The sequence below is a fragment of the Staurois parvus genome, unplaced genomic scaffold, assembly GCF_062004578.1.
Source record: "Staurois parvus isolate SC_StPar_1 unplaced genomic scaffold, SC_StPar_1.0 ptg000321l, whole genome shotgun sequence".
Lineage (NCBI taxonomy): Eukaryota > Metazoa > Chordata > Amphibia > Anura > Ranidae > Staurois > Staurois parvus.
The window spans coordinates 6,246,866-6,274,456 of NW_028318117.1; the positions used below are offsets into that span (position 1 = coordinate 6,246,866).

At 42.9% G+C, this 27,591-nt stretch overlaps 1 protein-coding gene across 4 annotated transcripts in view; it reads left to right on the plus strand.

Annotated features, from left to right (window-relative positions):
• RAP1GAP2 (RAP1 GTPase activating protein 2) overlaps positions 1–27,591 on the plus strand; it is a 918,850-nt gene that overhangs the window by 795,234 nt on the left and 96,025 nt on the right. For all 4 annotated transcript variants that reach the window (XM_089683779.1, XM_089683780.1, XM_089683781.1 and 1 more), the window contains 2 exons: positions 982–1,017; positions 11,626–11,664. In XM_089683779.1, coding sequence (XP_089539905.1) covers positions 982–1,017; positions 11,626–11,664 — 75 coding nt within the window. The remainder of the gene's footprint in view (positions 1–981; positions 1,018–11,625; positions 11,665–27,591) is intronic.

Below are 27,591 nucleotides of genomic sequence, written 5' to 3' on the forward strand. Positions count from 1 at the left end.
GTTCCCACCATGTTGGGATCATGAAATTGTCCAAGATGTCTTGGTATGCTGACGCCTTAAGAGTTCCCTTCCCTGAACTAAGGGGCCAAGCTCAACCTCTGAAAAACAACCCTGCACCATAATCTCCCCTCTAGCAAACATTACACTTGGCACAATGCGGTCAGACAAGTACCACTCAACTGGCAACCACCAAACCCAGACACATCCAGACAGAAAAGCGTGATTCATCACTCTAGAGAACACGTCTCCACTGCTCTAGAGTCCAGTGGCAGCGTGCTTTACACCACTGCATCCAATGCTTTGCACTGTGCTTGGTGATGTAAGGCTTGGATGCAGCTGCTCGGCCATGGAAACCCATTCAAGGAAGCTCTCTACTCACTGTTGTGCTAATCTGTAGGCCATACCAAGTTTGGAGGTCTTTAGTTATTGACTCTGCAGATAGTTGGCGACTTCTGTGCACTGTGCGCTTCAGCATGCCCTGACCCTGCTCTGTTATTTTACGTGGCCTACCACTTCATGGCTGAGTTGCTGTTGTTCCCAGTTGCTTCCACTTTGTTATAATACCACTAACAGTTGACCGTGGAATATTTAGTAGTAAGGAAATTTCACAGATGGCAACCTATCACGGTCCACGCTTGAATTCACTGAGCGCCTGAGAGCGACCCATTCTTTCACAAATGTTTGTAGAAGCAGTCTGCATGCCTAGGTGCTTGATTTTATACACCTTTGGTCATGGAGATGATTGGAACACCTGAATCCAATTATTTAGAGCGGTGTCCCAATACTTTTGGAATTATACAGTAGTGTATAGATAGATAGAATGTCTGTTTATATTGTGATATGGAAAATATGTGTAGTAAAAATTCTCATATGCTCATTGATGTTGGTTTGTTTGACTTGGATGAAATGACCATCACCTAACAGTTCTAAATCTTCAGCAAGATAAATGTTCTTTCCTTTTTTGTTCCTTTTCTTTTACAGTCAGCAGAATTCTTTGAGATGCTGGAAAGAATGCAGGTAAGAGCGAGAACAGCATGGACAAGAATTACAGCCTTGAACAGTAGAATAATCTGTATATAAATTGTGCATCAAAGCATAAATCTGTGCCAATAAAATCTTCCTAGTCTAGTTAGTAATGTAAAAAATGTTTTAAAAATAATAATAAATACAGCTAGTGTATGCACCTGAAATGTATATTGCATTTTTTACTTTGCATTCTTCTGGAGTTTGTGATATCACTGCCCTGCCTATCCACCTCATCCAGTCACAGAACACTGCATTCAAAATGCTAAACATTCTCTGAATGGTGCCAACGCTGAGCGTCTGACCTCCTGTGTTTAGAATGAAGCAGGGAAACCTTTGTTTTATTGTTTTTGTGAATAAAAATTTAACTTTGAGTAGAATAGATTCAAAAAGAATTTTCCATAAACCCAAAGAATTATTGAAAGCCCTTACAACCATAAAAAAAATAAAAAATCATCCTAACTTTGCCTTCCCCATTGACTCGAATACGATTTGCGAAATTGCCAAAATGTCGCCATAATATCCTTGATTTCTGAGAAATGGAAAATCTCGATCATCCCTGCTATGGGGTGCATGGAGTTCAGGTAAAGGTTGGGTTTGCTTCAAAAGGCAGAGCTATGACAGCATTTTAAATGCAAAATAAAAATAGTCCTATTTTTACATTTATGCTTTTCACTATTATCATTTTGTTCAATCACCCTTTTTATCCTGTGTGTTGATGTGGCATACTAATTACTTTATACTCTGAGAAGAAGTCTATTCAAAAAGCTTAATGAGCTGTAATACCTGGTATGTAAATATACTGCTTTATATATGAAGCATTTGTCAATTATCTGTATGATCTTTGTTTTATTATTCACGCATCTGTTACTATAAATTGCTAGAAGGCCCAGTGTTTTGTTCGTCATGTGTCTTGCTGAGAAATAAAAGTTCTTAATTGGATTTTTGACAGCATTTTAAGCCAGATGCATAAATTGTGGTCTTGTTTTCTTGTAAGAAACTATTGTAATATGCCACAACATTGGAACAATCTCCAATCTCCCTGGAGACATAAATAACCCAAGACTATGTATGTGTGCATTGTTTTTAGAAGTACAGGCAGGGCTGACCTAGCCATTAGGTAATTTTGGCATTAACTTAGAAGTGCTGATAAATCTGAGAATTTGCAGGCTTATGTAACTCCTCTGATAAGACAGCAAACCTAGCAACAGTTTATGCCATGTTTCTACTTGGACTCCAGTACAGTTCTTAAACAAATTGTATTTCTTAATCTTACAGTACAGGACACAGGATCTTTAGACTTAACCATAGGTTATTATGCAGCTACATTGAGGTGAATGGACACCAGAAAAATAAGACAGGGATACCCCCCATGTAACCTCTCTCATTCCCAGCAGGTCGAAGTTGTTTCTAATGTTCTTAGACGATGGGCATCACTCTCTCTTGAAAAGTTTATCTTTTTTAATATTTCCCTTTGGTTTAAGATTTTTGCTATCATGTTTTGACTACTCAATTGCAACAGCAGCTCTTTTTTTCAGAAGATTTCTGGATTTAACTACTCAATTGTAGTCTTTCTTCAAAAGACCCATCTGGAGAGAAGTACTCAGCTATTATATCTGGCTTTATGGGTAGGATCTCAGTCCTGTTAGAGGCTGTGAATCACACAGGTCTCAAACAAGTCCCTTCACTCTCTCCTCCAGAGTCGGTCTCTGACTTGCTGAGGAGGAGGTAGGTGATAAAGATCTGCCCATTGCCCCTCTGCTTCTAAGGAATCAGATCAGGAGATACTGTCTTTTGGGATCTCAAAAAACCCTAAGGATATCATTGCTACCCTTATTGATGTGGTGTGCTCATGCTTGGTGTTAGAACAGACTGAGCCTTTTCACCCTAAGGTCTCTATATGGGTCCCATAAAAATGCCCATATTTATTTATTTATTTCAGGTACTTATATAGCGCTGTCAATTTATGCAGCGCTTTACACATATATATATTGAACATTCACATCAGTCCCTAACCCTCAAGGAGTGTACAATCTAAGGTCCCTAACTCACATTTATACATACACATATTAGGGCCAATTTAGACAGGATCCAATTAACCTACCAGCATGTCTTTGGAGTGTGGGAGGAAACCGGAGCACCCAGAGGAAACCCATGCAAGCACAGGGAGAACATGCAAACTCCATGCAGGAGGCACCATGGTCGGGAATCGATCCCATGACCCATTTACTGCAAGGCAGACGTGCTAACCACTAAGCCACTGTGTCACCCATAATCTGCTAAGAGTTGTTTTGAATGGTGACAAACCTCACCCTTGAAAGCTTTCTATCCCTCCAATACTGTATATTTTGCTCAGCTGCACCCTTTTGAGGAGGGTTTCCTTCAAAAATGGACAGATCTTTCTTGACTTAACAAGACCTTGGCAGTTCCTTGTCAGAACTGGGAGGTGTCTACTGGTCCACTCAGCCACCTGATTCCAAAAATCTCAGATGTTTGGGTCAAAAAGGTAATTTTCAGGGGCTACAAACTAGAGTTTTAGACTGTCGCCTCCCCACTACATGCTCTGCAATTTTTCCATCTTCCCTGCAAAAATAGACAGGTCTACATGTTGCTTTTCAACATCTTTCATGTTAGGGTGTTTATTACCTGACATTTTGTAGCTGATGAGGAATACTTTCAGGGTTTCTATTTAGATCTTTTCACTGTTCCCAAGGCAAATGGAGGCACTCACCCTATTCTGGATCTGGAGAATCTCAACTTGTTCTTGTTAGTCCTAAAGCATAGAAATGACCAGGACAGTTATTGCTCCCCTTCTACCAGGGGACTCTCTGGCCCCTCATCGCCATCTCTCCTGCACATCAATGCTATCCGTTTTTTCTTGTAGGCATACAACATTACTAATTCATTGCCCTTTCCTTCAGCATTTCCATGGCACCCTGGGTCTTCACCAAGGTGGGTGCCCCAGTCCTAGCTCTGCACCTCTCAAGGTGTCCACGTGGTGGGATACCCAGATGATCTTCTGTTAAAAGAAAAGTCCACTCAAGCTCTGTCAACCAAAGTACAACAGATGCAGAGACTCTGATGGATCCCCAACCTTCAAAAGCCATCACTGATTGAAGCACCTGGGCCTGATCTTGGATATGGCCCTGTCCAGGATCTCCCCACCCCTTTCTACAAACCTTTGTCCCTCTGCTCATGTGCTCATACCTATTAAGTCCTAGAGCCAAACTTCAATTTGTGCATGCATGAGGGTCTTCGGCCTGATGGCAGCCTTTTTCAAGGTAGCACCAAATGCTCAGTTTCATTCCAGACTGTTGCAACTCCCTATTCTAGTTCAGGCCTTGAAATGTCCACTCGCCAGCTCGCATTGGCAACTGGAAATTATGGTGAGGGCGAGTGTGTCCCCAGGGCCGTCTTGCTGAGCAGGCTCGGAACTCAGGGCTGGATCTGTCACTCACACTGGGAGCCTTCAGACTGCTCAATAGTTGAGCAAAGTGAAAGCAAAGAAAGGAGTGTGTGCTGTTCTCTCTGCCTCCCCCTAGAGTGCAGTACCTGGCTCTGTGAGTGAAGGTAACAAACTACTGCAACTTTTTATAGGGCTGTGTGTGTATGTATGTACATGTACCTGTGTGTGTGTTTGTGTGTGTCTGTGTATGAATGTACGTGTCTGTATGTACATGTGTGTATCTGTACATGTGTCTGCGTGTATGTACATATATGTGTATGTGTGCATGTGTCCTGTCTGCGTGTTCATGTGTGTGTGTGCATGTACATGTGTTTGTGTGTATGTATGTGCATGTGTGTGTGTGTACATGTGTCTGTGTATGTATGTACATTCGTCTATGTGTATGTACATGTGTCTGTGTGTGTATTTCTGTGTATGTACATGTGTCTGTGTGTGTATTTCTGTGTATGTACATGTGTCTGTGTGTATGTACATGTATGTGTGTCTGTACATGTGTCTGTGTGTTTATACATGTGTCTGTATGTGTGTGTGTGTGTGTGTGTACATGTGTCTCTGTGCGTGTGTGTACATGTTTCTGTGTGTGTATGTATGTACATGTATGTGTGTGTGTGTACAGCTGTCTCTGTTTGTGTGTGTATGTACATGTGTCTCTGTGCGTGTGTGTACATGTTTCTGTGTGTGTATGTATGTACATGTATGTGTGTGTGTACAGCTGTCTCTGTTTGTGTGTGTATGTACATGTGTCTGTATGTAAACCTACATGTATGGGTGGTTTGGACAGGTTCAGGATTATGTGGTTATTATGGGTGGTAGAGAATGGGACATTTGAGGTACTGCTGGGTTGGACAGTAGGTAGGATATGCTTGGTAGAGTTATGGTTTTGTGAGTGAAAGATTATGGTTGTATGCGGTACATGGCCTAAGTATGAAGGAGTGTTTAGGGGGACATTGAAGGCACTGATGTAATGTGAGGGGGCTCTGGGGACACTGATGTAATTTGGGTAACATTTCATGAAATAATTTATGAGTGCGTGTTTAGGGGCTGAATTAGGGGCGAGGCAGGGTAAGGGTTGGGTGGGGCAACTGGTGGCGAGTAACTCTTAAGGCCTGGCTAGTAGCTCAGGACTTGAAATTTTAAGCCCTATTCTAGTTGCATGGGGCAAAAAGACCCAGTCCTTAGACAGCCCCATCTGACCTGCAAGGCCAGACTGTCTCTGATGTGGTAAATTTCCAAACAAGTACTGGATTTAGGAAAAACTTTCCACCAAAGATGCATATTGAGGGGGCATCAAGGAGTCCTTGGTGCAGGGGACTTGAACGTCAGAGTATGTTTAATCATTGACCACTTCCTAGAACTCAAGGTAGCGTGGTTGTTCCTTCAATTCTGGACCTCTCAGCAATCAGAATCCAGTCACACAATGCCATGGCAGTGGCCTACAGCAACCATCAGGGATGCACCAGAAGTTATGATACTCAATGAGAGATGGATCTGATTCTCACTGTGTCCTGTACTATACTCCAAACAAAGGATTTTATATTTACGTCAAAAGTTCTTTTTTCTAGTCACCATATATTCCGAGATATTATTGCAGTGATGAAAAACCTTACTGAATGATGTTCAGTAGCTTGCTATGGCACATGCATATTCTAGGCAAGACACTTACGAAATGACTGGGTGACTCCCAGAATGTAGCACAGTAAAGATCTATGATGAGTGGGGACAAGAAATTGTAGGAATGGGGGGATGTTGGGGAAGGGGCGGGGGGGTAGTTTAAGGCATAATTGTAGTAAAAGCCATTGACATTAATGTTGGGTGCTGTGGTGATGTTATGAATCAATAGTATTTCTGACTAGCATGCCATCATAGTCTGGGGAAAGATGTTTGTTAACTACTTGCCCTCCTGAGGATTTACCCCCCTTCCTGACGAGGCCTCTTTTTGCTACTCGGCGCTGCACTAATTCAACTTATAATTGCGCGGTCATGCAATGCTGCACCCAAACGAAATTTAAGTCCTTTTTTTCACACAAATAGAGCTTTCTTTCGGTGGTATTTGATCACCTGTGCGCTTTTTATTTTTCATGCTATAAACAAAAAAAGACTGAAAATTTTGAATAAAAATGATATTTTTTACTTTCTGCTATAAAAAATATATAGTAAACTCAAAGTTAGTTATAAATTTAGGCCAAAATGTATTCTGCTACATGTTTTTGGTAAAAAAAAAATCCCAATAAGTGTATATTGATTGCTTTATGTGAAAGTTATAGCGTCTACAAACTATGGTATAGATACTGCAATTTACGCCATTTTTTGCTATACAGCGCTGCGCTAGTTTAATGGACAATTGCGCGGTCATGCAATATGGTACATAAATGAAATGTATGTCCTTTTTTCACACAAATAGAGCTTTCTATTTGGCCAAAATGTATTCTGCTAAATGTTTTTGGTTAAAAAAATCCCAGTAAGTGTATATTTATTGCTTTGTGTGAAAGTTATAGCTTCTACAAACTATGGTATAGATAATGGAATTTACACAGCTTTTACTTTCTGACTGCCCATCACATTTCTTGAGGTGCTAAAATACCAGGAGAGTACAAACACCCCCAAATTACCCCTTTTCAGAAAGTAGACACCCTAAGCTATCTGCTGAGAGGCATATTGAGTCCATAGAAGATTTATTTTTTTTCCACAAGTTTCTGGAAGATGACAAAAACATTTTTTTTTTTTTTTTACACAAAGTTGTCATTTAAATGATTTATTTCTCGCACAAGCCATGGGTATATGTGGAATTACACCCCAAAATACATTCTACCGAGTATGGGGTACCACGTGTGTGAGACTTTTTGGGAGCCTAGCCACATACAGGAGCCTGAAATCCAATGACCACTTTGAAAGCCTGAAGGTGCGTAACTTCCTCATTACACTTGCTCACTACCTATCACAGTTTCGAATGCCCTGAAATGCCAGGATAGCACCAAACCCCCCCAAATGACCCCTTTCTGGAAAGTAGACACCGCAAGGAATTTAAAAAGAACCATGGTGACTATTTTGCAGATCTCATTTTTTCTCACAAGGTTTTGAAATATAAAAAAAAGAATAGAACAAATATGTTTTTGTTTTTTTTCTTCATTTTCCAAAAACTTGTGGCAACAAAAGAGATCTGAAAAATACTTACCATGCTTCTTATCAAATTCCTTGGGGTGTCTACTTTCCAAAAAGGGGTCATTTGGGGGGGGGGGTTTGGTGCTATCCTGGCATTTCAGAGCCTCCGAAACTGTGATAGGCAGTCTGGAAGTGTAATGAGGAAATAAAGCCCTTTAAAAGCCTGAAGGTGCTTATTGGATTTTGGGGTCCTGTACTTGGCTGGACTGCCAAAACGTCTCTCACACGTGGTACCCTCATACTCGGGAGAAGTAGAAGAATGTATTTTGGGGAGTAAATCCACATATACCCATGCCATGTGGGAGCAGTAAATCATTTAAGTGACAATTTTGTGTAAAAAAAAATATATATTTTTTTGTCATTTTCCAAAAACTTGTGGTAAAAAAATACTTTCTTCTATTGACTCAACATTCCTCTCAGCAAATAGTTTGGGGTGTCTACTTTCCAAAAAGAGGTCGTTTTGGGGGGTGGGGGCATTCTATGCCCAGCATTAGAAGTTTATGCCACACATCACTCACTCTTCTAACCACATGAAGACCAAGCCTTTTCTGACACTTTTTGTTCACCTGAAAAAAATCTGTATTTTTTTGCTAGGAAATAAATTTAAACCCTCAAACATTATATATTTTTTTTAAGCAGACACCCTAGTGAATAAAATGGTTGGTACTACAATTTTTTATGGCACATAGTACTCGCGCAGAGATTTTTCAAAAGCACAATTTTTACAAAAAATACAAATACAAATGCTTGTAAAAGCAATCCTGTAGCTAATTAACCACTAGGATTGCATTTACATGAAAGCCGATTGCTGGCTGAAAAAAACGATACCAGGATAATGCCTGAAGCTGTAGGCATCATCCTGGTATAACCATTCAAAGTCCAGTGATGTACCAGTACATCGCTGATCCTTGTTGGGTGTATATGCTATGTTCTTTTTTTTTATTCTGTATGCAGCCTGTGGACTGAATGAAAAAAAGAGAAGAAATCTCTGCCAGAAAAAGTGTGTGGTATGCCCACCATTAGAATATACCCCCTTCTTATGGTGGGCACACATTAGGTCACAGTTTGCCACAAGCGCCAGTTCCAAGATTGAACAAATGTTTAAATACAATGAAAATTGTCCACGTATAAGTGATACCCCATATGGAAAAAGGATCATACCAAGTCCCAAACTATCTTGCCACTGCTCCCCATGTAGTCTGGGTATCCGGGGGGCTCCACGTGACTATCTTTTTCCTCGTAAATCCGAAACTTATAAGTATAGTGTGTTGTCCTCTCACAGGTCTTCTACATCTTGACCCCATATCTGGCACGCTTGCAGGGGAGAAATTGTTTGAATTCAAGGCGGCCAGAAAAATTAATGAGGGACTCATCAACGCAGATGTTTTGCTGGGGAGTATAGACATCTGCAAATTTTAGGTTAAGGTGATTTGCGAGGGGCTGAATTTTGTGGAGCCGGTCAAATTCAGGGTTACCCCGAGGATGAGAGAGTATACTGTTGTTGAAGTGCATAAAACACATTATACTCTCATACCTATGCCTGGCCATGGTAGCAGAGAACGCGGCATATGATGAATCGGGTCTGCGGACCAATACAATCACAATTCATTTTTTTTAGTAATGCCCATGTTGAGGGTTAGGCCCCAAAAAAATTTTAATTCGAAAACCGTAATGAGTTTCCATGCGACTGTTCTGGCAAGGTTTGAATTTGGGAAGATGAAAGAGAGCGCACAAACCTTACATCAATAAATAGTGACTAATTTTATTAATAAGGAAATATACTCACAAAGTGATGGTATAGCAGGCAAAAGTAACCATAATCCAAACAGGGTTACAGGTAAATCGAAAAGTGCTAACAGTGCTGACAAGTGCTAACAGAGATCAGGCCTTATTCTGCCAACACTGCGGTTTTGTGTGTAATATATCAAGTGACAGTGACCTACTGACACTGCACTTGCTGGGGGAGAAGGGGGGGGGGTAAGCGTATTGGCTAAATGCAGGTGCTGGCAGGTGCCAGGGCTCATCCCGCTAACGCTGCGTTTTTGGGGACGCTATACTAATGTGAACGCTGGTATAGTGCTGATCTGATCAAAGATATTGGTCCGTTCAGACACTATACTAGCAATCGAGGTTTATTGTGCATGAGCGTGTTCCTGGCAATCAAGGGGTTAAATGTGATGACTGGTGTACTGACGGCAATCTGACACTGTCTGGGAGGGGCGTGAACACCGCGGGAGTGCGAATCACGTATATATATGTGATTGTGTGCACCCGTGCCGCCCTGTAGTAGTATTTCTGCTATAGGGCGGTCAGGAAGAGGTTACAGAAGCGGTTTGTGTTACATCACTGCGTTACTTCAACTGACAATTGCGTGGTCATGCAACACTGCACCCAAATTAAATTTACAACCTTTTTTTCCCACAAATTGAGATTTCTTTTGGTGGTATTTGATCGCCTGTGCGTTTTTTATTTTTTGCACTATAAAAAAAAGGCTGACAATTTTGAGAAAAAACAATATTTTGTACTTTTTGCTATAAAACATGTCCAGTAAAAAAATTTAAAAATCTAATTTCGTCATAAATTTCAGCCAAAATGTATTCTGTGACATGTCTTTGCTAAAAAAAAATCCCAATAAGTGTAAATTAATTGGTTTACGTGAAAGTTATAGCGTTTACAAATGGCGGTATAGATACTGGATTTTTTATTTTTTTTATACTAATAATGGCGGCGATCAGCAACTTATGGTGGCGATCAGTGACTTATGGTGTTGATCAGCGACTTATGGCGGAACTGTGCGACTGGGGCGGACATTCTGACACTGGTGGGGGGCACTGACTTGGGGTCACTGACATCCCCAGTGGCACCACTACAGTGATCAGTGCAGAAAAAAAAAAAACACTGACACTGTAATAATGGCACTGGGGAGAAAGGGGTTAACTTTTTAGGCAATGAAAGGGTTAACTGTGTGAGGGGAGTGTTTTACTAGGGGGTGGGGGGGTGTGCTTCACAGGAACACGCTGATCCCGAAAGACAAACTCCGCTCTCAGGATCAGCGTGCTCGGAACTGACAGAGAGCAGAGCTGCAGTTTAAACACTGCAGCCATGCTCCCTGTCAGTGATCGCCGGTAATCGCCGGGACCCGGCGGGTAACAACCGGCCGGGACCCGGTGATTGACACCCGGTGATTGATCAGCGGGACAGGTATGGCGGTCGCACACCTTGCGCACGCCCCCTACCTGTTTTGCAGAATGTTGTTTTAAAACGTTGTTCTGCGCAGCAGTGCCGCCCTGCCACAGTATAAACACTGTGGCTGGTCGGCAACCAGTTAAATCATCATCAAGTAAAACTGCAGACTGCTAACTTTTGAGGTCACACCATGACACTGGTAGTCATCAGTGTCAGTGATGATGTTGATGAACATTTTTGTTGAGACATGAATTCTAGTTGATGAGAAATATTTCTGGAGGGGAGATTTCCTCTCACTTCCTGAAGTGTCACTGGGACTGACATTAATTAGAAATTTCTCCAAAAGGGAATGATACAGCTAACAGTAGTATTAACCTTCCCTGCTCTTTCCTATATGAAAAAGGAGAGGACCAATTTGTCAAGGAGGGGACTAGGCTGTGGACTTTACTCTATTATGAGTGTGTGAGAATCCATGTTCCAGCAATGGAGTATACTGTACTTGTATACAAACAATGTAGTTCTCTACACAATCCAGACCCAAACACATGTGACCAGATCTCTTACAGATCTGGCAATATAAAAGCATGACCAGATCTGCTAAAGATATTGATGGGTTGTGGATATACGGCAGAGAATTCTAAAATGTTGCTGTTATATGCAATTTCAATCGGTAGGGTTTTTTTTATTAATAAAGAGACCTATGTAAAATGATGTTTCAGATTTTTTTCAGGCAACCTATAGAAGATTTTTCTCAACAACAATTTCACTATTGTTCATTTCTCATAACACAGACTCCAAAGATGGAAGAGCAGAAGAGCCAGAAAAACAAGGTAAGAGCTAAATTTCTATGCACTGAAGGATGACCAGAAAAAGGAAAATTGTCCGTTGAATGAAAACTAGAGGACAATTTCAGTGAGCTACTGTAGGGCATGTCAAGTGTATACAAGACATTGAAATTGGCATCCTTGCTGATAAACTGATGCAGGAAGATTGGCTAAAGGGTTTTTAGAGCAACTATTTTGATACAAAACAATCAGGCTTTTGTTAAAATAAGAACATCATTGCAATGAATGACTTAGAATTATAGCCCAGTGTGCGAGTGTGTGAATGGGCAGCACAGTGGTTAAGTGGTTAGCACTTCCACCTGGCAGCACAGGGGTCATTGTTTCAAATCCCAACCACAGCACTACCTGCACAATGTTTGCATGTTCTCCCTGTGCCAGTGTGAGTGTACTCCAGTTTCCTCCGACACTCCAAAGACATGCTGGTAGGTTAATTGGCTCCTGTCTAAATTGGCCCTATTATCTGTATATATGAGTGTGAGTTAAGGACCTTAAATTGTACGCTCCTTGAGGGTTAGGGACTGGTGTGAATGTATAATATGTATATGTAAAGTTCTTTGTAAATTGATGGCTCTATATAAGTACCTGTAATAATAAATATATGTAGCACTAAGCACCGGAGAAGCTGCTTGATATGGCAGGTTCTCTGTTTTTTGTCTTGACTCTGAGAACTGCTTCGTCCCCTCTGACACACCTGGTTTGGTAATGAGGTGCTGCAAACACTTATGATCTCAAGTATTAACCTCCATGGAGGTATTCCCGAGTGTAGCTCAGATTAAAGTTTCAGCACCACATGCGGTAACCCCGAGCTACACTCAGGAATACCTTGCAACGTTGCTCCGGGATCTCTTCTGCACTTACCTTGTCCTGCGCTCCCGCGATGTCCCCCCTGCAGTGCCCCCGGCAATGTCCTCCGGCCGATGCCGGCATCTCTCTTCCGGGTTCCGTTCCCCGCTCACGTCAGGATGTACGGGGATGGAACTGGTGGGAAATTTAAAAATGTCAAAAAGTGACATTCACTAAATTCACTAAAATAACATAGTAAAACAGTACTGTATCAAACCATTTCACATACATTTTGTCCCTAGTGCTTTGTCCTGTGCTTTGCCTGCATTTTTACTGTTCTTTCTGCCTTGAAACTGAGAAATGTCTATGGCGCCCAAAAAGTGTCCCTTTTAGGTCAAAAGCGGTTTTAGACCAGCTAGAGAACAGCGATAGTAAATTAGAACCACTTGCAGAATTGAGTGATAATGATTTGTGGGCAAATTCGTCATCAGACACTGAAAACCATTCTGCGACTTTGCTCAGTGATGTGCGAACTTGGCGCTCTATTTCAAATTTCAGTGTTTTTGGTTTTATTATATTATTGAATTAAATTTATTATTATATTATTATTTTTTATGATTATTTATTAAATTATAATGTATGATTTCGTGTTTCAAATTTTAACATACCCGGGATGTTTACTAGACTCTTGTTCGGACAGATTTCAGTGAGTTATTCCTAAGAATTACAGGCCTACAATAAAAAAACTACATATTTCCATGCAAAAACATTTACTGCTTTGAGCACACAAATATGGACATAATCAGACCACTAGGGAGGTTAACAAAGTAGCCACAACTATATTAACATATACAAAGTAGGCACCAGGCTACTTAGTTGCGTATAAAGTGAGTACATTATCACAAGGCAAAATAAATGGCAATGCACAAAAATCAATGAACGGGTAAAGGAGTCTAATTGCAATAAACTAGGCTATAGTATGAAATACTAGGCTCTAGTATGGCAGTTAATTCAGATCACTGTGGTACTAAGCAACTTTAACCTAGTATCAGCAGCAGTGGTAAAGAGCAGTATATACAGTCAACAGTATAAACAGTAAGAAAGCTCACAGTAAAATAACTAACAGGTGTCTAAGGAGTACATTCTGAGGTACCCCCTGATTGTATACAATACAATTTCCAAAATTTTGACAAAACTGAGTTTTATAGAACATTTGTTTAGCTCATTACATGAAAGTAAGGTTAATATAACTTAGATTACAAAATCTTCAGTTTTATTCAAATTAGTTAATGTAAAAATGAATACACCCCATAACAAAAACTACTACATCTAATATTTTGTATGAGCTCCATGATTCGTAAGGACAGCACCAAGTCTTCTAGGCGTGGAATGAACAAGTTGGTGACATATTGCAACATCTATCTTTTTCCATGCTTCAAGAACGACCTCTTTTAGCCTGAATGTTGGATGGAGAGTGATGATCAATTTGTCTCTTCAGAATTCCCCATAGGTGTTCGATTGGGTTCAGATCAGGAGAAATACTTGGCCATTGAATCACTTTCACCCTGTCCTTCTTCAGAAATGCAACAGTGGCCTTTGATTTATGTTCTGGTTCATTGTCATGTTGGAAAAGTGCACGATCACCAAGGGCATGGAGTGATGGTAGCATCTTCTCTTTCAATATTGAGCAGTACATCTGTGAATTCATGATACCATGGATGAAATGCAGCTCCCCTACACCAGCAGCATTCATGCAGCCCCACAGAAGGACACTACCACCACCATGTTTAACTGTAGGCAACATGCATTTTTCTTTGCACTCCTCACCTTTGCGATGCTGTACAGATTTGAAGCCATCAGTTCCAAAAACATTTATCTTGGTCTCATCAATCCAGAGCACAGAGTCCCAGTAGTCTTCTTCTTTTTCAGCATGGGCCCTGGCAAATTCTAGGCAGGATTTTTTGTGCATGGGCTTTAGGAGAGGCTTCCTTCTTGGACAACACCCATGCATTGCATTCCTCTGCAGGGTACGATGTATTGTGTCACAGGAAACAATCACCCCAGTTTGGCTTTCTACTTCTTTAGCTACTGTAACTGCAGTGAACTTGCATGGTGATTTTCTTCAACCTTCCTCATCAGAAGACGCTCCTGTCGAGGTGTTAACTTCCGTGGACAGCCTTGACATCTCCGTGAGATGGTTGCAGTTCAATCTTTGCTAAATTTTTCTTTATCACTTTTGCTACAGTATTCTGACAGATAACACTGTTCAACAGGTAAAAAGTTTTGGGCATAAAATTAGCTAATCTTACATAATTTTGGGGTGCTGAAAACGAAAATGACCCTAAAAAATGTTGATTGGCTCTAGTTTCCATGATATATTTACCCATCTAATGACATAAGCCATTCAAAATTATGATGCAACTTTAGCTGCATATTGCGCAATTGATACTGGTGACCAATAGAAAATTGCATGTATACTGAGATGATGCAATATTAGCCTTTAATTGCATCACTTCACTGCATAAAAGCTGCAGTATCTGTAGCTGATTGTAGTTCGACAGCGTCTTTACATTTCGTTTTATGCTTATATAGGCTACTCAGTAATGCCTCGAACTTGTGTGAATAAAGCAGATAATTTCTGCTATATCTGCGGTGAAATAACTTTTATCTCACAAAAAAGGAGGATAACAGGAATGATTAAGAAAGCCTACAACTTGTATTTTGGCTGCAAGATAGGAGACCAGGACAAGAGCTGGGCACCACATATATGCTGCAATTCTTGTGGGACGGCACTGGAGCAATGGTTGAATGGAAAAAAGGCATCTATGCCTTTCGCTGTGCCAATGATTTGGAGAGAGCCAACAGATCATGTTAGTAATTGTTACTTTTGTATGGTGCCTCCAACAAAAGGGCTAAATAAGAAGAAAAAGTTATCTGTGCACTATCCAAATATTCCATCGGCAATACGTCCAGTTCCTCATGGAGAGGGGCTACCAATTCCTAAAGCACCAGAATCCTTCGTGGTTGAGTCAAGTGAGGAAGAACCTGAAGCGTGTAGTCATCAACCGTCAACCTCACATGACCCAGACTTTCTTCCATCCACACCCACTGAACCACACCTCATTACACAAGTGGAATTGAGCGATCTTATCAGAGACCTGGATCTTCCGAAGAACAAGGCAGAGCTTTTGGGGTCAAGACTACAACAGTGGAATCTCCTAGCAAGTGATGTTCGTACGTCTTTCTACCGTCATCGTCAGAAAGATCTGATCCCATTCTTCGTCCAGGAAGGTGATATTGCTGTATGTAACAATGTTCATGGTTTGATCTCAGCCATCGGCGTATGCTATGATCCCGATGAGTAGAGGCTGTTCATTGATGCTTCAAAAGCGAGTCTTAAAGCTGTTTTGCTCCATAATGGCAATCAGCTGCCGTCAGTTCCAGTTGCTTACGCAGTTTCAATGAAAGAAACGTATGAAAACTTGAAAGAGCTTTTAAGGTGCATCAACTATGATGAACATCAATGGTCGATTTGTGGTGACCTGAAGGTGATTGCTATCCTACTTGGACTTCAAGGTGGATATACTAAGTACTGCTGCTTCCTCTGTGAGTGGGACAGTCGTGCGAGAGAAATGCACTATGCCAAAAGAGACTGGCCATTACACCAGTCATTGCAGCCTGGAGAAAAAAATGTTAACTATCCAGCACTTGTAGACAGCAATAAGATCTTATTACCTCCATTACACATCAAGTTGGGATTAATGAAAAACTTTGTTAAGGCAATGGACAAGAATAAAGCAGGTTTCAAGTACCTGATTAGCAAATTTCCAGCACTTAGTGCTGCAAAAATAAATGAAGGAGTCTTTGTTGGGCCACAGATTCGTAAACTTATTCATGATGATGAGTTTCTTTCTCTGTTGCGTGGAAAGGAAAAGGCTGCCTGGACAGCATTTGTATCAGTGTCTTGGAAATTCGCTTTAACGAATTTCTCCTTACCGTGAGTACTCGCAGTTGGATGCGCAGAAATCCCCCATAAAGCTGTGCGAATCTCGCTTACCACGACTGCAGCCAAACTACACGATTCCTGCCCATCCAAATACTTTGGTTCTGTTGAATTTGTGGGTGATGGAGCTCCGTTACCCTAGAATGATCACACGACACTCTAAGGCTGGTTGCAACTCACATAAGGGCCGGCTTTAGGCTCAGCTCTCTGTTTTTATTAAGAATACACACATGCCCCCCACATGAATAAAGTCAAACCCTCCCACCGAACAATACAATGGGGATTGCCTATACAGAGGATATACATTCCAATTGGAGCATAGCCTTTGCTATTATCTATCACTGGTCCTCCCCCATGAGTCTTCTGAGGTCAGCAGACTTCCTCCCCTTCCCCCCTATGAGCCATCTGAGGTCATATTTCCTGTCCTACTAGCTTCTATTGGTATGCAAAATTCTCTGCACAAGCACTCCCTAAAAATATCAGTCTGTACCTGGATGGGCCCGATACGATCTTTATTAAAACACATCCATCCCAGATACAGTTTCAAGTTGGTAATGGGTTGTAAGATATGCATAAGCCTACACGTGGAGTTCACACCGCTTGCGCATTGCGTTATGAAGCCCACGTGGTACCATGCTGCTGATATGTGGATACAGGCCCACGGTCTACTGACAGCAGCATTCGCATGGAATGCCGTGGTGGTATACACGCCGGTCTATAAGCGCAGATCTGCCATCTCATCCATTACCAAGCCGAGTACTGTAATACATACATTGTACATGCGCATGGCCCAATTGCAGCCTTCAGAGCTTTAATTAAGCCACACGAGAGACATATGAATAACACGAATACATGACACATTTAAAGTTCGACCAACAATACAAAATTTCCATGACATTCCCTCCTGTTTTATCATATTCTCCTCGTGTCCCTTCTTGATCTTCTTCAGCTTGATGGGTGTAGTCTCAAACTTCAAAGAGTTCCTGTAGTTGTCCCTGAGAATAAAGCTCCACGGGGTACCTGAAACAACAAGACCCGACGCAGACTCGACGCAAACAGGCTTGATTGAAGCGATGATCCTCAAGAGCGTTGGAACCTTCACTACAGGAAGGCTCTTGCAAAAACCACAAACAGACTTGTGGTATGAATAAAGCTTGTGATCCCACGGTGGTCTGGGGAGATCCAGCAACAGATTCTCAAATTGCCCCTGCAGACGGGGCCACACAAGGCTGGTCTCGACCCAGACAGTTTTCCAAATCGCAGACACAAACAATGATGAGGCTTGAAGCTTGCTTGAAGGTCTTGGAGAATGTGGTCTTCAGAGAGATAAATTAGAGGGAAGCCAGGACGTAATCTGTAGAGAAGGTGGTTGGTTGGTGAGGTCTTCCCCCGATCAGTGGTTGGAGTGGGATCCCCGGAGCGGGCATGGAGATGTGGTCGTCTGCCCGAGCTTGGCTTACACGGTCGATGAGGCAACAGGAACATCTCACCGCGGCATATAAAAGGCAGATGAAAAAGAGAAGCATCAGGATATACACTCCCACTTCCTTCAACCAAGATCCGATGGAGAACAGGAAATCTCCCAATCCTCCCAAACCCTTGAACGGATTCCAACCCTCACTAGCTATAGCTCTAGCTTTTCCCTGTAGTTCACTAACTTTGTCCATATGGGCCTGGACCTTGTCATCGGTGTCTTCTATCCAAGTACAACAATCCTCTCCGATGAACTCACAGAACCCCCCTATGGCGGCTAAAAGATAATCGAGGGCCATCTTCTCTTGAAGCACTAAAATTCCCATCTGCCGTTGTTCTTGGGCAATTTCTCTGACAGCCTCTACGGTCTCGTTAAACATACTATCCACGATGACAGAAAAATTGTTCAGGCGCTTCATAAGTTCTATTCCCCATCCTGTCCATGAGGGGAACCAAGCCCATGCCTGGTCGCCCTCAGAGAACAGCTCCCTGCGAACTCTCCCTGCCATCCTTACCTTCTTGTGGACCATCAACTCTTCATGGTCCATCACTACATAGGATGCGGGGACTAGCTTTATGAGGGCACACGAACCTTTCGCGTTCTGGGGAAATGTTCTATAGGCTGCCGAACCACACAGAAAATAGTATGGACCTGTCAGAGCAGAACAGGAGGAGTTCCTCGTTCGGCCTCTGGTACTGAGCAACAGTTGCACAGACTGGGGGATTGCTCCCTCAGTCTGCACATCACATCCGTCCTTCCAACACACGTGGTCTGGTCGGTCAGTGTGGTTACTCAGAAAGGAAGTCTGGTTAGTCAGATTGACAGTTATACCTCCCTCACAGGTGGTAATCCCAACAAACTTGTTACCTGTGCCAAAGCTGATGTTAAAGCACACCTGAGGGCTGCCTAGCTGCCCAGTTACCCATAATGGACTGGTGAGGGCCCTACAGGAGCTAGAGCTAATATTGGTGCTGAAACTGATGTTACCTGCTAAAAATGTGTCATTAAGTTCTACCGACAAATGTCTACGTGGGGGCTGACCAGGGGTCCCTTGCTTTTTCATGCCGACGCGGATGTCATATAGGGCATGAACAGCGGCCATTGCGGACATGTGATGACTGGGTGGGGGCTTTGAGCATACCCAACAGTTGGTTTTGTTGGCGGTTCTGGCTAAACGCAGGTGCATTTTAAATAAAAGGTTGGGGTATCTGCCGTCTTTTCCTCCGTTCACACACATGTATGACATACAAACAAAAAGAAAAAGGAAAATGACACCCCTCATTCTCTGGTGTAGCTGAAAAGCTTCTTGTAGTGGCTTGCGTGCACCCAGTTGTCTCGTCCCTCGAGTTTGAGTGAGGTAGGTGTCGTCAGCTGGACTTGGTATGGTCCGGTGAACCGTGGCTCGAGTCCGGTTCTTTGATGTTTCTTTAGGACGACCCAATCACCTGGCTCAATAGAAAGAACACCTGTTATTGCATTTGGATCGGGGAGCGATTCGCGAACCCGATGGTGTATCTTCTGCAGCTCCCGTTGCAGAGATTGCACATAACCTGTAAGCTGTGAATGCAAAGACGACAACTGTTGAGGAAAGTACAACCCTGTTTTGGGAAGTCCCCCAAACAACACCTCGTAGGGTGACAGCCCATGTGGTTGCCGAGGGGCATTCCGGATGGAATAGGGGGCAATGGGGAGACACTCAGGCCAAGGTTTTTGGGTATCGGAAGACGTTCAACCTTACCGCTACTCTCGGGGTGATATGGGGTGTGTCGCCGCTGACTCCAGTTCCACCAAAGAAATGCAGTCGTGTCCTTTGGAAGAGAGATTAGTAGTGGACAAAGAAGACATGTTAGCAGAAGAGGTGTTAGTATTGTTAGTCGTGTTGCAAAATTCAGCACTGTCATTGCTGTCCTCCCCCCCCTTCTCATCTTCCGACACAGGAAGAAGAGAAGCTGGGTTAAGAATAGTGCATCGTTTGATAGTGAGGTTAGTAGGGGTTAGGAGGGCTTTCCCCTGAGAGGGGTACCTTGCCTTGGATGTCCTGTTTTCGCAGGACCGTTCTTGCTGCACCGGTGTCAGTGAGGCAAGGGAGGGGATATTTTAATTCCTCTAGAAAAAGATGGATCTGGGCCGACACCGATTTGTCAACTTCCTATGAGAATTCATAGGAGTTACTTACCATGGTGGTCATAGGGGCGGAGGACTCATCAGGAATGAACTGCCACCGACCTTTAGGTAATTGGGGACAGCTCCTCCTCATGTGCCCCGTTTGGTGGCACTGGAAGCACCTGGGTGGGGGCCTATCCTTCCTGTGACCCAGATCCCTTGGTTTTTCGTGTGGGGTCTGGGACATAAGAACTTTGGCCTTGTCTTGTTTTCTTCTATCCATTTCCCTCTCTATTGCCGCAAGAGTGGAAAGGATAGCAGGGATAGACATCTCATTATATTCGGGTCGGGCCAGAACCAGCCTTTCCCGAATTTTAGTATCGATGCCTTCCAAAAATTTGGCCCGCAACAGAATGTGCGTCGCGGTCACCTTTACCCCTTCAGTTGGAGCATCAGGTCCAACTTCCAGATCTGCATCCAGTGCCGTCTGCTTGAGACGGCGCCAGAAGCAGGCGCTTTCCTCATTAGGACCCTGGGTGAGCTTCATCATGTCCGTAGTAGAGGTAGCACCATACATTTCTGGAAGCTTTGCCTTTAGCTGTGTACAGAACTCTTTGCCCCCTGAAGTCATCTCCTCATGCGTGGTTATAGAGCACCCTGCAATCACTGTACTGGCCACTTCCATGCCCACCTTTGCCCGTAGGATCTGTGCACAATCTGACCCGCTCATACCATAGCTGAACTGGTTTTGTCCAAACATTCGAGCAAATCCTCTCGGATTGACTCGATAGTCCGGGAGCTCAGCCAGAATAGTGCGGATCTCTGCCGGGGTGAAGGGGACATGCCAAACTACCCGTTCCCCTAAAGTCCGTTCCCCCCGTGCATTGGGAGGACCTTCAAATTGCTGCACCCTGACTGGATAGGCCTCGGTCCGGGAAGAGTGCAAGGGCTGACCCAGCATCATCGGTGGGCTTAGATTAACCACCTCGCTTACTGCACCTTCAGGTTTGAGGTCCCTCAGATCAGGGTATAGCTGGGGGGCAGGGGTCTGATCAGTGGTTCGTAGCGCTTTGATGCAATCCGCCCTGTTTTTTTAACCGGGTGTCTATTCCCCTTGATTCACAGATAGTCTGCAAATCGGTTGTTGAGTAGGCTTCATAGTTGGAAACAGAAGGAGCTGGGGTGAAGCAGGGAGAAGGGAGAGGTAGAGGCAGAGGCTGAGGCATAGATACAGAAGACACAGAAGGTATGTCAAGAGTGACGTCACTAACAGAAGAGACAGGTGCAGTTATACTTATCTCAGCCACTGTTGGTTGTTGGGGGACCCCAGCAGACCCTGATCCTGCTTGCCTTAGTAGAGTCAGCCCTGAAAGAGCTTCTTCCACCTCTGACACTGGATCCTCCTGTTTTATTCCCTCTGGAGGCCAGGTATACATCACCTGGTTCTTCCGGACAGACACCAGTTTATGTATGCCCTGCCTCCCTAATCGGATTGACCTGTGAAGCCATAGCTGTGCGATCTCTAGTTCTGACGCCTGCATCCGTGGTTCAAATTCAGAGATGAATTTTTCCCACCTCCATGCGTCAAATGTACCTTCCCGGGGAATTTCCCATCTGGTACCCTTCGACCATTTATTCCACCTTTTGAGGGGTTCTGTAGACTTCCCCCCCAAACTCACCTTCATCAGTTGTGCAGCTGTCCTTACCCTGAAGAGGGCTGGTTCCCCCTCTCTCTTCATGGACTGACTACTGCCCATCGTGACTAGTCACTGGTATATATCCCGCGTCCGGGTACCTGTTTACCCCCTGGAGCACTCGGTGGGATCCTACCGAGAGGCCTGATTCCACCACTTTCCCAGCACAGCGTAATTTATGTGATACTTATCGATCACCCGAAGCGCATCAAGTGGCGGTCAGACTGAGAGCACACCTCCCACTCCCACAGCGCAATTTGTGTGATCCTGACCACCCGAAGTGTTTGTGGTAACCAGGACTTCCCTGGACCGCCCACTCGCACAGCGTAATTTATGTGGTTCTCATCACCCACTGTGTTTGGCAGGCCACACCGCACAATGATGAAAGTGGCTTTTCTCTCCCAGCACACAGTAGCTAACACAAGTCAAAACAAAAAGAGGGGTTCTTGGATGTTACTTAGGGGTCACTGGTTGGGCAGAAACCTGCTAACTGACCTTTAGGAAATTTGTGTAAAGAAAAAAACTTTCCTAATACACACAGAAAAACCCTTTTTCAACCTGAAAAACTGTTAAAAAGGACAAAGTGGATCCTTATGAAAAACACGGGACGTTTCACAGTAAAACAATTACACAGAGGTAAACCGAAAAACTGCGCCAAAAGTAACCTTGTTGCTGACGCAAAAATCACTCCTATCAGCACCGCTAAACGATCCACGTTATACACGCAATCTTCACTGCAACCACCTAGAACCGTTTACACAAAAAGTCTGCTGGACGTGAAACACGCGACACAGCAGCTTAAAACAAACCCGCTTTACAATAAGGAACTACTTTTAACAGGAAAAACACAAGAAAAACATAATCACTATACAAGAAATCTATGTGCAAAAACCCAGACTTCACCGCGCTCATTAAATGTGGAACACGTGAAGGGAAAACTCGCTTAATACACTTTAAATTGGCCGGCAATACGCAAATTTAAAGCTAAAAGCAAACAAATGAAACTGTAAAAAATTTGGATTAAAAACACAATATGGGTCAAATGCATATAGGAAACTTCATGCACATTGCATAGAGATTACTGCACATTTGGTAGTCAACAAAATGGCCACCAAACAAAAGGAGTCCATGTGGTTTGTCAAGAAGATGACCCCCCACAGAGGAGCACATGGCAGATACTAGAATGACCCCCCACAGGGAAGCACATGGTAACGCTAGAATGGCCCCCCACAGGGAAGCACACGGCAGACTCTAGCCTCAAAATTGCCTCTTACATAAAACAGACGTTTGGACAGAACATACACTGGACAATTACACAACAATATGAAGTACACATACAACACAATTTGGGCACAATCACAGAACGGACATAAAACACCAACATATCACACTAACATGCACATGTAACAAAAGGACCCCCTGCTGCATGCTTGCTGGGAGCAGTAATACCACAAAACATTGTACAGACCACATAACACAGATCTTACAACAGTTAACAATTAACCTAAGCCTTTCAGCACTGTAATAATTACCTCACGTGGAGGGGGGTAAAGCAATCACCACAGTACCTACAACCCGCAAATACTTACCTAACACTATGCAACAACTTTTACCCACTAAAACATATACCCGTTTAATTTTTGGTTGGAAGATTTTTTAAACTTGACCAAATCCAGCCAACCAAAACCCCCCCTCTGCTGCGTTCCGCAGAGACAAACCCTTGTCTTTCACCCACAAATCAAGAGTTTAGGACAAAAAACGAGGTCCTTGTTAAGCGGTATTTCTTGTTAGCTAACAGAGAGCGAAATCAGCCACACGAACACGCAAAAAGCGATCCTCTTAATGGCAGAGAGACCTGAAATGTGCCGGCATACTTTTTGCTAGTTCATGATGGCCATTCCCCCCTCGTTCTAGGTTAGCTACGCAAGAATACGCGTTAGTATCCACCAGGCTCGCCAAACTGTCTTGGAAATTCGCTTTAACGAATTTCTCCTTACCGTGAGTACTCGCAGTTGGATGCGCAGAAATCCCCCATAAAGCTGTGCGAATCTCGCTTACCACGACTGCAGCCAAACTACACGATTCCTGCCCATCCAAATACTTTGGTTCTGTTGAATTTGTGGGTGATGGAGCTCCGTTACCCTAGAATGATCACACGACACTCTAAGGCTGGTTGCAACTCACATAAGGGCCGGCTTTAGGCTCAGCTCTCTGTTTTTATTAAGAATACACACATGCCCCCCACATGAATAAAGTCAAACCCTCCCACCGAACAATACAATGGGGATTGCCTATACAGAGGATATACATTCCAATTGGAGCATAGCCTTTGCTATTATCTATCACTGGTCCTCCCCCATGAGTCTTCTGAGGTCAGCAGACTTCCTCCCCTTCCCCCCTATGAGCCATCTGAGGTCATATTTCCTGTCCTACTAGCTTCTATTGGTATGCAAAATTCTCTGCACAAGCACTCCCTAAAAATATCAGTCTGTACCTGGATGGGCCCGATACGATCTTTATTAAAACACATCCATCCCAGATACAGTTTCAAGTTGGTAATGGGTTGTAAGATATGCATAAGCCTACACGTGGAGTTCACACCGCTTGCGCATTGCGTTATGAAGCCCACGTGGTACCATGCTGCTGATATGTGGATACAGGCCCACGGTCTACTGACAGCAGCATTCGCATGGAATGCCGTGGTGGTATACACGCCGGTCTATAAGCGCAGATCTGCCATCTCATCCATTACCAAGCCGAGTACTGTAATACATACATTGTACATGCGCATGGCCCAATTGCAGCCTTCAGAGCTTTAATTAAGCCACACGAGAGACATATGAATAACACGAATACATGACACATTTAAAGTTCGACCAACAATACAAAATTTCCATGACATCAGTGACATCAAATTTTCTTGGAAACAATAAAACACCAGACTACAAGAAAGTGGTAGAAAAACTCATCCAGACTTACAGAAATCTGGGTTGCAACATGTCTCTAAAAATTCATTTTCTACATTCGCATCTGGATTTTTTCCCACCAAACTGTGGAGCAGTGAGTGATGAACACGGAGAGCGCTTCCATCAAGACATTGCAGCTATGGAAAGAAGATATCAAGGTAAATGGAGCCCATCAATGCTTGCTGACTATTGCTGGACAGTTGTAAGAGATAGCCCTTTCCTCGAATACAAGAGAAAAGCCAAGAGAAGCAAAACCGACACAAACTGAAGACAAAACTAGTGAGAATCCTAAGTATTAAAATGATTCAACTTAGCTTATGGCTATAATTTTTCTTGGTAATCCTATGCAATATATTATGCCATTTAGGCTTTGTTATGTAGTCAATATCACTTGCTTTATATTTGTGGAAAGACATCTATCTATATAATTATTGTGCATTATGTAGTCATTACGCCTATAGTAGAAAACTTTCCGTTTACAGAAAAACTAGAGCCAATTGACAAATTTCATTGTTATATTTGAACTCAGAATGTGAAATTCATTAAGAAATGGATCCTTTTGTTTCCAAAACTGGCAAAAAATAAAAATTTGTTGAACAGTGTAATTAAACTTTGCTGATCTTCTTGTAGCCTTTCACCTTTCTTGTGTAAAGAAATTATTTTCTTTCTCAAGCTTTGTGACATATCTCTTCCATGTGGTGCCATTGCTGACAGCAGGAAATGGGAAGGGGATTTCTTTGTTAAGTAACGCCCTTTTATAATCAACTGTTTGGTGTACACCTGTTTAATGAATAATTAGATTCACCTGTATTTGAATTCTTGTTAATTAGGATTTTGTTGTCTAAAATTTAGCTTTGCTCCTAAGACTTTTATTGGGATGTATTCATTTTTGCAACATGGTCTTGAATGAATTTGCTAGGAAAAATACTTTTTTGTGTGTGCAAATTAACAAATCTTGTTTGCAATCAATGGCCCGCATTTGTGGGAGTATTTTGTAGTATAGTGTGCCATAGGAAATGTTGATTCTGAGAGAAAAGGAAAGGTTTTCTGAGCAATCTGTTGGGGTGTGCTCATTTATGCTGAGCACTGTATATATTTCCTGAAGGGAATTTTCCTGGGAGGTGGTTGTACGGTATCTGGTGTCAAACTTCAGCTAGCCAACTGTGGACTCAATCTGTATGGTGATGCAGTTTTATTACAGTCCTTTTAAAGATTCATGCAGTGGTCAGTTTTGCAGCCATAAGTAAGCAGTCTCTTCTGGTACCAAGCTGCTAAAACAGTGGTACAGTAAGCACGGTCACAACCGCTCACCAGTCCTGGCACCCAGCGAACCTTGTCCTGGACATTCCTTTTATTCTGGTCCTCAGGTGCCTGACCCTCAGTGTTCCAGTCCTTGCAATCCAGTGCTCAAAGCTCAGTTCCAGCACTCTATTCCTCACAGGTTTGGTTCCTGGCACTCTGGTCCCCTAGCTAGCTGTCCCCTCCTCTAACAGGGATTCTTTTGGTTCTTTTAGTTTGCAGCTGCATTCACCTCCACAATGTATCTCTCCTTGCTCAGTGCATTTCCCATGATCCTGTGCGGTTGCATCATAGACCTTTCAGTTTCTCAAGTCCCAGTGGCTCCCCCTGGTGATTGTATTCTTAACAGCACTGATGCCAGCATAGGAATCCTGTTTCGGGACATAAGGGGGCTGCAGCACAACTGTCTGTTGTTGCTCTCCGCTGGCTAAGCACCTAGCTACACATACACACACCTCTCTTTTTCAAACCATTTTGCAGCTGTGTTCTATATTATACTATTTATGTATCCTAAAGTTCTATTCTGTAGACCTTCACTAGCCTACAAAATATACAACTTCTAAAACTTTCCATTGCATCCTGTTTCCCAGCATGGTCATTGACAAAACAAATTTTTTTTGAGAGTTATTTGTGCGTCTCTTTGCTGGAGGCATGTTCATTATTAAAATCTTAGCAAAACTAAAATTTGCTTTTTAGCACCTGGCAACACAGTTTCTAAATATTCCCCCCTGAGTAATAGTTCTGTTCTTTTCAATGGTGAATGTTGTCTTTTTAGTGTCCTCGGGGTACTAACAAAGCAGACATACTGTGCTTCATTCTCAGACACATTACCGAGCACACCCGGCATGAAAGCAATAAATCCTTATCTTCATTATAGCTAGTACAGTAGGCAGTTATGTCTCAGTTCATCACACTTATCTTACTGCTGCCTGAAACCTAGGCAGACATCACAGCTGATTATTTTAGAGACAAACTATAGTGTCCATTTAAAGACTAGAGATTAAAACTAAGTATTCAGAATTATGTAAAATATAGCATAAAGCGGTCCTAACAGTATTTGAAAAACTGAGACTAAATATAGAAAAGAACAATAACCACGTAGAATTAAAAAAAAAACACAATTTAATACAGAGTATTACTATTAACAAGAACTGAGAAGTACAACAACATGGAGAGTGACCAGAGAGTCATGGACATGTCCTGACCCCTGTGAAATGTTAGATTCATCTAGCAGTTATCCACTGTGCACAAGAAGCAGGATGAGGTCAGACCGCAGTTACATCTGGCATACTTCTATTACATGCAGCTGCAATATTAGGAACATTACAGCCCAGGGGCGGACTGACCATTCGGGTACTCGGGCACTGCCCAAGGGCCCAGGGTCAGTAGGGGGCCCCATGAGATGCCCCTGGTACCTTCCATAGGCTTTTTTGGGTGTGGTTTGAGTGTGGGCGAGGACACAGGGGTCAATGATCCCCTATTGCCCGGGGGCCCCATGAGTTGTCAGTCTGCCCCTGTTACAGTCAACTTGCTTTTGCAACTCATTTGTTCTTAACCTATACAGCAATTTGCAATAAACAAAAAATACCA